Here is a 13420-nt window from a genome sequence, read left to right on the forward strand (position 1 = left end):
GCAGGATACTCCCTATATTCACACAGCATTGCCAATAGCTGGAATACTATCCCACTCCAAATAACAGTCTGCAACTTGAAAGATTTTAAATGCCAACTGAAACAACACCTGATAGATAAATGGCTTTGCATCTGTACCGGTTAAATGGGAGCTAATATAGCTATATGGATTTGCGTCATAACTCTATGCTGCACAAAACTTAATGCACTGTTATCACGACTATAGCCTCCTCTGTCATTTAATTTCCTTTAACTTCCTTGTGCATCCTCCCCTCTTTCCTTTCTTTTACCTGTTTTAACTCTTTATCTTATCATCCTGTGTCCTAAATTTTGAACATGTCTTTATAGTAAAAAATATTATTCCATAAAACCTGACAGTCTATGCACACTGATGATATTGCACTGCATAAACCTCCCTGTATTTAAAAAATATTCATGCTTAAGACATGTAAGTGTTATTTTTAATCAAAACCGTTTCTAAATTATGTAACTAATGTCAAGGATGTCTGAATAATGGGACCTTTACTCATCAATAAAGCTGGTTGTAAATGATAAAACAATGCAAATTATGTCCATCACATCTTTATAATGGAGATTTTCTCCCCAGGTCTCCACTGAAAAAGGGCATTGCTCAGTCAGGCTTTCCTGATAAAAAATACAGCTGGCAATTGTTCACTTTATAATACAATACCAGTAACCTCTAGTAATTGCCCTTACAGCAATTCCACACTAAAGGGACAGGGACACTGGATGTATTTATTTGATATGTGTCAGTACCAACCGATTGAAATGAAAACAAACAAGGTAATTTTATCAGATGGCAGGCAAGCTAACACTTAATAAAAGCCACAAATGGATGAGAGATAGATTCCACTGCATAAAACTTATTTTGAAAGTTAGCCTGCAAATGGTGTATTGTGATCAGTGTTCTACCCCCAGTAAAGAAAATAAACAAATATATGGATGGCGCAGTGGTGCAGCAGTAGCATTGTTGTCTCACAGCAAGAGGTTCTCTGGTTCAATTCTCGGCTGGAGTGCCTTCTGTGCAGAGTCTGCATGTCCTCCTTGCGTTCCTGTGGGTTTCTTCCGGGAACTGCGGTTTCCTCCCACATCACAAAGAGATATGTCTGGAGCATTTCTCCCCAGGCTTCCAATGAAAATTGGCTTTGTTCCAAGTTGGACTTTCCCATTAAACAAATATTAAATAAAACAAATAAAGAAAAGCATCTAATGCTTTATTTCTCCACATCTCAGGCTCACAGCATGAGAATGAGTAAAACAATTATATGTATTCATTTTGTATATGTGTGTACTGCGGTGGTGGTGCTGCTGTAGCGTTGTCGCCTCATAGCAAGATATTGTCCCGTTTGATTCTCAGCTAGAGCGTCTTCTGTGGGGAGGCATAAGTGAATAGGGCGTGCCTTCGTTGAAGGTTGTACGTCAGGGCTGGTAACCCAGTACGTAAAAATCCACTACTAATCATTAGCGGACCGGAGTTCCACTGTGGCGACCCCTAACCGGGAAAAGCAGAAAGACACAAACAAACTTTGTATATGTGTGTATAATTTGACTATATATATATATTTTTTACATATTTTTTATATATTTTTACATTATTTTATATTACATAAGGTGTTAATAAAATATATAAAATTAAATATGTAAAGTGGTTTTAAATAAAGTTTATGTTTTTTTTAAAAAAGGAAGTTCAATTAATTTCTGACCAATTGTGTAGGTGTTAGGTCTATTTAAATGGTAAGGTGGAAGGAAAAGATGATGTTTCCGGGTTAGGAAATGAAAGCGCTTAGTCCATTGATGCAGTGTATTTTATGATTTCAGTGTGCATTTTTGTGTAATAAAATTGAAGGATATTTAAAAGAGGAGGCCTTTATTGACCCTGGAAAGCAACTGGAGTACTTGGATTATTGTTTTTGTACATCTTCAGGTTTTCCACTTGTTTACTGGATGAGTCAAACAGTGTTTGCATGAACAATATTCTGGTGCTGGACATTGTTATCCCAGAGGTACTTCAGTTGAGTACAAAAAAAAAAAAAAAATTCATGTAGAAAAATGTGCAGCATATAACCAGGTCAATGTTAAAACTAGGGTTAGATGTAATTAAAAGAAAGCCACACCTTACATGGGCAGCACTCACAGGACAGTATATTCCTAATCAACAGATTGGTGCAGGAATGTTTACAACAAAACTGCTTTAACCATTAGCAGTAAAATGCATACTATCATACTATGTCCCACAAGGCTCAGTTCTGGGACCCCTACTGTTCAGCATATATTTCTCAGAAGTACAGGCAAACACAGGTGGACTATGGCTAATCAAGTTCACCAATGACTGCAAACTGGGAGCCATAATTGACTCTCCACTGACACAGACATCCTTCAAAATGGCCTTACTGAGACAGACACCTGGTATCAAAGTCATGGCCTCAAGCTAAATGCCAAAAATGCATAGTTATCCCATTTGGGTAAAACCCACGAATTACCACATAGGCGGCAGCCCCCTTAATACAGAAGAGGTAATAAGAGATCTGGGGACCCAGGTGATAGTAGTCTCTCCTTTGACAATCATATTACCAAAGTAGTTAGGAAATCCTTCTATGTGGCCCATCTAATTACTAAGGGGTTCGCATCTAGAAATAAAGAGGTTATAGTGTCCCTCTACTTGTCACTCATCAGACCCATCATAGAGTACAATGCCCCATTTGGGATGTACCTCACAAGATACTTCCAACAGCTGGAAAGACCACAAAAGCACCTCACCAAGAGGATTACTGGCCTCAAACATATGTCCTATGCAGCCCGACTGAAAAAACTCCGGCTGTACTCAGTGGCATATCGCTTACTCAGAGGTGATCTCTGCCTGAGTTACAAAGTCATGTCCAACTCAGAATTGATGGACATGCTCCACCTAAAGAAATTCAAGTCACTGCGAGCCACGCGCTATAGTGAGCTAAACCTCGCCACAACAATAAATAGAACATGCTGGAGGGATAGATTCCTGTCACAGTGACTCCCCATGCTTTGGCACAAAATTCCTAATTGCATTAGGCAGAGCCCCTCACTAACACTCTTCAAGAGAAGCCTTGACGAGTGGATGGGTAACAGAAAATACACCCCTGGGATCACTTCATTGGCTCTGCTTGACAGAGGCTCAGTTAATTAATCAATGGGGCGGCGAAAGCCGACAAACTCTGGCTAAGCTTATAAATGCCCTCGGACAGATAGCCTAGTACCTACCTATGAAACTATGAACCTATGTGTAGAATATATGTATTAAATAGCAGAACCCCAGTAAGAGTACCTAAAGTAAATGCTTTGGAGAACAGCTGTTTCAACAGAACACAATTATAGCACAGGACTGTAAAATGTGACAGGGATGAAGAACACCTTTCAATGTTCTTTATGGTATTTTGGCCATCAAAGTGAATCACAACTAAAGATTTAACAGCAACAAGTCCCAAGTAAAGTAAAGTTATTCAGATTAAGGTAGGGAGCAGAGAGGCAGAGTTGGTGTAAATATTCCTGCTTATCAGAAATATTTTAATACCTTTGTATTCTTCACCAAGAGGATATTATGTTGCAAGTGCTTATAAGACTACAGATAACAGCTGAAAGCTTCAGCCCTGACTTATAATGAATTTATCCACACATGGAATGCTAAAGTGCTTCTCTAAATGCATTACAGGCACACTCTAAGTGCTGATAAAGAATATCATGCACCCTGACATCTTGCACTTGGGGAGGATGCCTTCTTTGAACCAGCTCTGGGATAGCGTTGTTTAAGGAAAACTCAACACCTCGGTGTCCAGAGACTCCTCTAGGTCCAGTGACAGTGACACTAGCACTGTATGCTAGAGCTCTTGAGTACCAGCTGACAGCTAATATTATCCTTTCATGTCTGTGATTCTTACAATGCTAGCAGAAGGCTTTCTTTGTATATATATATATATATATATATATATATATATATATATATTATGTGTGCGCGCGCGTGTGTGTGTGTGTGTGTGTGTGTGTGTGTGTGTGTGTGTGTGTGTGTGTGTGTGTGTGTGCGTGGGTGGGTGGGTGCGTGTGTGTGTGTGTGTGTGTGTGTGTGCGTGCGTGGGTGTGTGTGTGTGTGTGTGTGTGTGTGTGTGTGTGTGTGTGTGTGTGTGTTTAACTTGACTATTTGCATGTTTGTAATTAAAAGCCAGTATTATTGTGGCTGATTCTCTGCCTATAGCCATTTATTCCCTTAATACTGCTTATCTTTATTTATGTTGTCACAATACTCTTAGGTTACTTCTCTGAAAATCAATGATTGAAAGTTGATAAACCAATTTTTTTTGTGTTAATTTACAGATGTTTACTTTGTCTTACTTATTTTCACAATTAAACAGCATTTTTACAACATTTTAAAAACATACCTCATATCTCTTAATCTGGGCTTTTTGATATTCTAGTTTGTTCTCCAGGTCACAAATAATGGCTTCTTGCCGGCTAACAATTGAGCGTTCCACCATGGAGTTTTCAAGGTACTCAATTCGACTTTGAGATATTTGCATCTGTTAAAGCAAAAGTTACAATATTCATCTACAGTTATTTTATTAGATTATAAAATGCACTTTTTTAAAACAGTATGATCAAATTCTTTTGATAGTATTACCAATGTGTTGGTTATTACAAGAAGATGACTCAGAAGTAATTGTATGCAACAAACTTAAGAGATGAAAATGCAGCACTTAGGTAGATATAACTCTTCACTGCTTGTGTTTACTCAAGATAACATATACTAGAGAAAGCATACATATCTAAAGTTGTGCAATATTAAGAAATGTAGCATATATGCATATAACAGTCATGCAAAAAAGAATTGCTATTATGAAACAAAATTAGGTACCAACATTTCTACAACTTGGCTTAGAAATATTTCTGAGATTTAAGCAGGTTTTGCTGGACAGGCATTATCTTAGAAACATTAACATTTTTCAAATATGTTCACATTATGCTTTTATAGTAATATAATAATATAACATAACAATAACTTCAAAAGTAAACAATATATTGAGAAGCAATGAATCAACCAAAACAAAAACATCACAATTGTATGTTAATACAGAATAAAAACTTGCCACATCTTATTGTTATGCAATGCTTTTAATATTTCTAATTAAAATGAACGTTCATGTCAAGTTATTCCTTCTCAAGTTGGTTCATGTCTTCTGCTCAATTAAAAGATCAATATTTATATTTCACAATGTTACTTCACTGACTTTTCTACATCAGTTAAGGTATGTCAATCACAGTCTTGTCTCTATTATCATTATTAGGCTAAATCCTACACTTCTCACATCTTGAAGTGTGTAAATGCACTCGTTATTATGAATGTATCTACTGTCTTTTCTTCCCTCCATACAATGAATGCCAATAAAAATACTGTATTTGTACTACTAACATCTAACCCGATTGTATAAAACTTTCTACTCTGTGTATTTCTAATCACTAGGAAATTAATAAAATTTTTTGCACACTGTATTATGATTTGTAAACATTATCTTGTAAAAAAAATTTGATCTGGAACTGGAACTTTTCTCCCGGGGCTTCCAATGAAAATGGGTTTCTTATCCAGAAGACTTTCCTGGTCAACGAATGTCAATAAATAAATACATAAATAAATAAATACTCCATCCAAAGGCATCCTAAAACAATTTAATAGTATAAATAATCTAGTGCAATAAGATTATACAGTAAAAACAAACTTTCCTGAACTTACAGAGTAGCCATACATTTTTAGTCAAAAGTCTCATTAATAAATGTTTATATACCATCTTAATCAATGCTATGCATTAAAATCAACATGGAATTTGCATTGCAGGAAGTAAAGAAAAGAAACTCATTGTAGCCATCATTATCTGATAGCCAAGTTTTTACTTTATTCATCATAGTGGTAAGGTGAGAGATGTAAGTAATATTGATGGTATTAATTTACCTGTCTGTATAATCTACATACTCATATTTGGTGGAATTCTTAATGATTTACTACACTGGGTATACATTATTTGTTTTGCATTTACCTTAATAGATGTAATTAATTCAAATAAATGTTCTCATTTGTTAAGTGCATTTTATATTTTTAATATCTATGGTCTGAGGTCATGTTTGAGAATAGTATTTGGACTAGCCCAAACATAAAGTTAACACATGGAAAATCAAATCAAATAAATAAATAAATAAATAAACAAAACCATCTCTGTAAGAGAATGGTGCTTAGCCTAGGGTTCCAACACTCATATAGCCTGTTCTCAATGCTCCTTCAGAACTAGTTATTATAACTTTTCTCTCCTTAAATCATACTTTGCATATTTGATAGTGGAAATGAAATATCTTGCATATCATTTTTTAAAAGCTATTCATAAACCGAAGCATACTCCAGAATGTTATGGTTGAAGATATTTTATTTATTACTGAAGCAGACTCCTAAATTGTCCATTTATCTTTTTTTTTCTTTGGGGAATGATATTTCCTATTCTTCTTTCAGTAATATGTGGCAGTTATTACATAAAATGTCAATTGAATATGACATTATGTGAGTTATACATTTTTTTATGAAATGTCTTTTTTTCTTGACTGGCTTTTTTGTAGTTCTGATATAAGTTTTAGCCTTCTTAAAAAAATTTATTTTTTTTATTTTATTTTATTTTACATTTGTTAACCGGGAAAAAATCCGACTGGATACAATGTCCTTTTTCAGCGGAGGCCCGGGGAGAAAAGCTCCAACATTATACAAAAATACAGACATTTCCAAAATTATAATAATACAGAGAGAGAAACAGTCAAATATCAAACAAACAATCAGGTTGCAAAATTCATTTGTTAACAATGCATATAAGGAAATAAAAAAATGAAGACAATGAACAATTCAGGTAGATAATAGAGACTAGGAAATGTCAGTCAGGAGATGAGCATTGGCAAAGCCAGTGCTTCTGATAGTGGTGAAACAGTTGTTTCTTGAAATGGGGTAGAGAGGTAGAGGAAAGAATACTGGTGGGAAGAGAGTTCCAGACTTTTCCAACGGTGTTTGGAAAGAGTGCATCTCCTCCAGTATTGTAAGCTTTGACCGTCTTTATGAGTGGTCTGTTCGCAGAACGTAGACTGTTAAGATTAGAGTATGGAAGGACTAGGTTCTGAAGTGAAGGACAATTGTCGGGGTTTTTGAGAATTTTATGTACCTCAGTGAGTTGGGTAACTCTAACAAGGTTGGGGAGTTCAATCCATTTTAGGTTTTTTAGGTTGGTGCAATGATGGGTCCTGTATGGAGTTCCTGCTGCAAATCTAGCTATATGATTATATGAGCTGGATAGTTTATCTAGTATGGTTTTGTTAAGATTGGTGAATATTGCAGATGAATAAAGAAGGGTGGAGAGCAAATGTGTTCGGGCAATGGTGACTTTAGTACTTGGTGTTAGGAAGTTTTAATTCTATAGAGCGATCCTAATTTTTGTTTACTGTTCTGATGGACAGGTTGATATGTATGTCGAATTTCAGTTTATTATCAATAGTAACTCCAAGCAATTTCGTGTGGGGGTCTGGGGAAATGATAGTACCATTTTGGATGTTATGGAGACATCAATAAGGTGATTTTTGTGAGTTGGTTGAAAGATCAATAATTTAGTTTTTAGGATTTAGGATTAACTGTCGTCCTAATAGCCAGTTTTCGACTTTGGTGAAGCAATTTTGGGTTTTAGTTAATAGTCTGTCTGGAGATGTATCCGAACAAACCAGTGTTGAGTCATCCGCATATTGAATACAGGTGGCCTCGGGAATGACTGTATGGAGGTCATTAATGAAGACCGAGAAAGAAGTGGCCCCAAAATGGACCCTTGAGGGACCCCAATGGTATTTGGTAGTAAAGTGGAGAGTATTCTGCCACAATACTGCTTGTTTCCTGTCTGAGAGGTAGGCTTTAAACCAGTCTAGTGTCAAGTTATCCAGGTAGAGGTTTTTTAAGGTTTCCATGAGTAGTTGATGGTTGACCATATCAAATGCTTTTGATAGGTCTAGAAATAAGGCAGAGGACACTTTCTTGTCATTACGGTTATGGTTTATTGTGTCAGTAAAGGAGAGAAGGGCAGTTGTGGTACTGTGTTTGGGTCTGAAACCATGCTGGGAGTTGGCTAGTAGGTTGTTATGGATAAGATAGTGGAGTAGCTGTTTGTGCATACATCTTTCCATAATTTTGGCTAATGGGGACATTAACGCTATGGGCCTATAGTTAGATAATTCTGTGGATGTCCCTCCTTTATGGAGTGGTATTACATGGGATACTTTCCATAAAGTTGGTACTATTGACTCTGAGAAAGTTCGATTAATGAGGATAGAAACTGGATAGGCTATAACATCTGCAGCTTTTTGAAGGTATTCTGCTGGGAGTAGGTCTGCAGAGGGGGTAGATGGTTTAAGTTTTTGTAAAAGGGCTCTTATTGAAGATGTAGGGACACTTTTTAGGATAAAGGTCTTTAAAGGTTGTGGTAGTGTTTCGATGATCGGTTGGCTACAAGAGGATAGTTGGTTGGCTAAGGTTTTGGTAATGTTTGTAAAGAACATATTGAAGGTATTGGCTATTTCTATGGGGTCTTTATCCATTGCTGTTTCAGGAGTTGGAGTGGATGATTTACCTGGGTGGAGAAGGTTATTCAAGCCTGCCCAGAATTTCTGAGGGTTATTTTGGTGCTTATTCTGTAACAAACAATAAAAGTTTTTTTTGTCAGCTACTATGGCTTTTTTCGTTGCATTTCTTAGTTGTTGGAATTTCGTACGGTCTAGGATTGTTTTGGTTATACGCCAGGTATTCCAAGCTTTATTTCTGAGTTTTATTTTGAGTTTGGATTCAGTTGAGAGCCAAGGGGCAATCTTTGTTTTGGTTTTGATGAGTCTTTTGGGGGCGTGGGTATCTAGTATGGATAGAAAGGAAATCTCTGACTCTTTTTTATATTGTTTTAGTAGATTAGTGAAGGTTATGTTTGGATACCTTAAACTGACAGTTCATCTTTTTGTTATTTTAATCTTATTTAGTGTAGATTTTTAAATGTAGGTTTATGTTGACAGTAAGACTACTTTCCGAATGGTTGTTTCTGGTTGTGATTCACTTTTCTTTTTGTTATTTAATTTTTATCACTTCTGGTTCAGTTCTCAGCTGGGGTGCCTTCTGTGTGGAGTCTGCATGTCCTCCCTGTGTTCAAATGGGTTTCCTCCAGGTGCTCCGGTTTCCTCTCACATTCCAAAGGCATGCAGTAGGTGGAATGGATAGTCTAAGTTGGCCCTAGGTGTGAGTGTGTGTGAGAGTATGTGAACTTTGGCTCTAGGTAATTGTCACTGTTGAAGTGACACCCCGTCTCCACATGCAAAATTGAGAAAAGGGGTTGGATGGATGGATTGTTATATTTTTTGCAAATATTGTTTCTAGTGGATTGATTTGTATGGGTGCAGTAATTTGTGCTGCTTAGTGTTTATTTTTTACATGTGCACATGTATGAAGATTTGTTTGTCTTCTGATTAATTATGGATGGATTTAAATTACTTGGATTGGTATTGCAAGTAGAATGTTTAAAGATTGTTGAGAAATATAGGTTTATAGGTTCATAGAATGATACTAGGCTATTGGCCCAGAGGCCAAAATAAGCCTAGCCAAGAATTTCACCCATGTTCCCACAAAGTCAGCACCTGTTTTCCATGTCCAGCAGGGACACAGGTGGGATCCCAGGGGTATATTTTCTGTTTCTCATCCAGTCGTCCAGGTTCCTCTTAAAGAGGGCTAGTAAGGTACTCTGCTTGACATGGAGAGAAAGTCTGTTACACAGATGGGGGAGTCGTTGGGACACAAATCTATCCTGTCAACAAGTTCTACTAATGTCACAGTCCAGGTTGAGACCTTGCATGTGGGTTGCGCAAGTGGAGTTTGACTTCCGGATATGCAGCAACTCCATCAAGGCTGAGTCTGAGAAGGCCTTGTATGCCAGACACAGGTCACCTCTGAGCAGTCTGTGTGAGCCTGAGTAGAGGGACAGAACTTTTAGCCTATCTATATAGGGTAGGTGTTTGAGACCCTGGATTTTCCTGGTCAAAAACTTCTGTGGTCTCTCCAAGTGCTGCATGTGCTTGGCACGGTATATGCTGAAGGGAGCACTGTACTTGATAATGGTTCTGATAAGGGAGGAGTACAGGGATGTTATGACCTTCTTGCTTCTGGATAAAATACCCTTACTTATAAGATGGGCCATGTAGAATGCCTTCCGTACAATGGAGGCAACATGGCGGTCAAAACTCAGGTTGCTATCAACCTGGGTGCCTAACTCCCTCACAACTGATTGCATGCTTAGTATTTATTTATTTATTTATTTATTTATTTATTTTACATTTGTTAACCGGGCTAGTCTAGCTGGATATATTTCCATTTTCAGTAGAGGCCCGGGGAGAAAAGCTCCACATATAGAGATAAGAGATATATCATGGAGTATGTTGTTATTAATTTGATAATCCTAAGACTACTAACCCACAGACTAATGGTAAATGCCTGAATAAAAGCATAGAGTGGTAGTAAAAATATACTCTGTCTCAGGTAATTATCTTTATTCCACAAACATGTGAGTCCCAACTGCTCAAAATCCACTGTCTCAAAGCCAGAGACCCGAGAGTCTTGTAGCTCAGGTAGGCTACTTCTTGTGCAGAAACTCAGATATGAGCTCAGGCAAACATCTTCTGCAGTTTACCCGTGCACAGTACATGAGTATGAATCAGGTGAGTACAGCAGCCATAAAGACAGAATGGGAGGGATGGTATCATGGCTTAGGACTCTGGTGGGCAAGGGAGGTTTAGGTTTAGTTAGTAGGAGGAGCATTTTAAGTTTGGGATCAGGAAGGGAGTCTTAAGGTTAGGGAGTGGGAGGGGATTATATTTAGGCACTGGGATAGGAGGTTCAGGTATTTAGAGCAGAAAGGAAGTTTTAGTGTTAGAGAAAAAGAAGGTTTTAAGATTAAGGACTGAGAAAGGGATCTTCAAGTAAGGGAAAGAGGTTTTAGGTTTAGGGAACAGGAAGGGAGTTTTAGGGTTAGAATTAGGATTATGGTATGGGTATGGGAACTAAGTAGTTATGGGAGATTGATTGAGTGAGACTTTGGTGACTTGTATATTCAAGCAAGTGGCAACAAGCAAGCAATACATACATACATACACATGTACACACACACATACACACACACACACACACACACACACACACACACACACACACACACACACACACACACAGACACACACACACACACACACATCCATATACATACTATAACACCACAGACATTCAAATTAATATTTAAAAGAGGGCAAACACAGGAGGAGATGCCTACTCTGTCTCACTAACACAGACATAAACACACACACTTAAATAAACTCTATTTCTCTGACATATACACATCAGGCTGAATTTCTAGCTTTGTATTTCAATTCTGAAAATAAGATTCACTTATTTCAATTTTGTTTACTTTAAAATCTCAGAATACTTACTTTTATCTTTGCTATTGGAGATGATCTTCACCATAGGTGTATGTATGGCCTACTAGTTAGGGAAATACAATTTTCTCAGTCTGACTCTGATAATGAAAAAAAATCAATTCAGCATCAGAGGTGCCATCCTTTTGATGATACATTAAACCGAAGCCCCATCTGTCTGAGCTGATGACAGCTCAGATGAATGTAAAGGATCCCACATCATCTATCGAAAAGAGAAGGGGTCCTTTATTAAAAGTAAATATAGTTATTTACATTCCTGCTTATTTACATTATATCTATATATATATATATATATATATATTTTTTTTTTTTTCATTATATACACTATATACAACATTTACAAAATATATGTCACAGCTTCCTTCTACATTCCCTTTACCATATACATACAACACTTTGTTTTTACTTTTTTGAGCCCCACTCCAATTTTCACAACCCAAACCTTAGCTTTTTTAATATCATGGCCAATTCCCGTTTTTCATTTAACATAATTTCCTTCACTATCTGGTTCCAAATTAACCATAAGATACAGAACATGTTTTTATCAATTTTTTCAATCTCTTTTTTACTTCACCGAGCTGCCTTCTTGCCCACACCAGAAGATAGCAAGTGCCATAGTGAAAAGCATCCCTGTATGCGAAAACAGCAGGTGAAGTTCCCTGATGCCCTGGCCAAATTTCCCCTCAGGTCTCTATGGAAAAAAGCTACTAGCCTATCGGGCCTAACCTGGTCAACAAAGGACAAATAAAAGTAAATAAATATGTGAGTTTTGCAGTGTCAGTTTTTATAAATGGTAATAATATTTAAGTATGATTCTGGACGATCAGAAGATTGTAGGTTGTATTCCTGTACATGATGTTTGAAATAAATTTCCCCATTTGACACTGCAGTGCATCGCAAATAATGCACTCCTTAGGTACCACTATTTGAACCAGTAACTGAAATAAGATCCAAACTGCCTGAACTGTTGGAAGCACAGGTAGATGTAAATGATCCTATAGCATTTATAGAAAAAGAGTAAACTTTTTTATTAAAACCTTCTTAAAAAAAGTAAAAAAAATGGGTGCCTATCAACCACTACAGAAATGAAATAACAGAGCTATACTCAGAAAAAAGACTCATTACAATTGCAATGTACATTTTAACCATGTCTACAATATGCAGATAACTTCCACTTTACCACGTGCTTCATTGCATAAGACATTGTGACTACTTCTAATCCGTACTAGCCAAAAATATCTAACAGAAATTTAATCTAGTCATATTTGCTCTACAGAAATGTAAATAGTATGAAGTCCAAACATTACACTATCCATTCCCAAATGGTCTAATGCAGAAACACTCATATTGTTCTTCAATAATTCCCAAAACCCTCTCATCCATTTACAGTGAACATACACAAGCTCCAGTGTTTCTTCCCCCAGCATGTAGCAAATAAGCATACCTATTTGTCACCTCTTTATATATAACCAGTTTTCTCTCATGGTCAAACTTCCAACCAAGATCCCAGAAGGAGTTGTAACATTGATGTTGTAACAGGATGGACATTCTATTATCAGTAAGAAATACTGGTTTTATTACACCACATCTCCCTTGTCTACAATATTCAGCTCCTAAGCTGCCTTCCTGGTACAGATTTTCATTAGGTAAAAATCAGTCCAGCCTCCCCTGATCATCATTCTATCATTTCTTATTCCATAACATATTACAATTCCTTTCATTCCCTAGCCTTATAAATAAGGTGTTTCTTGTATATAAATATATATATATATATATATATATATATATATATATATATATATATACACACGTGTGTGTGTGTGTGTGTGTGTGTGTGTGTGTGTGTGTGTGTATATATA

At 36.8% G+C, this 13420-nt stretch overlaps 1 protein-coding gene across 3 annotated transcripts in view; it reads right to left on the minus strand.

Moving 5' to 3' along the window:
- Nucleotides 1–13420, minus strand: part of MYO18B (myosin XVIIIB) — a 2352406-nt gene that overhangs the window by 554611 nt on the left and 1784375 nt on the right. For all 3 annotated transcript variants that reach the window (XM_044068483.1, XM_044068482.1, XM_044068484.1), the window contains one exon: nt 4424–4561. In XM_044068483.1, coding sequence (XP_043924418.1) covers nt 4424–4561 — 138 coding nt within the window. The remainder of the gene's footprint in view (nt 1–4423; nt 4562–13420) is intronic.

The sequence above is a fragment of the Protopterus annectens genome, chromosome 4.part0 (genome assembly GCF_019279795.1).
Source record: "Protopterus annectens isolate FY-2018-M chromosome 4.part0, PAN1.0, whole genome shotgun sequence".
Classification (NCBI taxonomy): Eukaryota; Metazoa; Chordata; order Ceratodontiformes; family Protopteridae; genus Protopterus; species Protopterus annectens.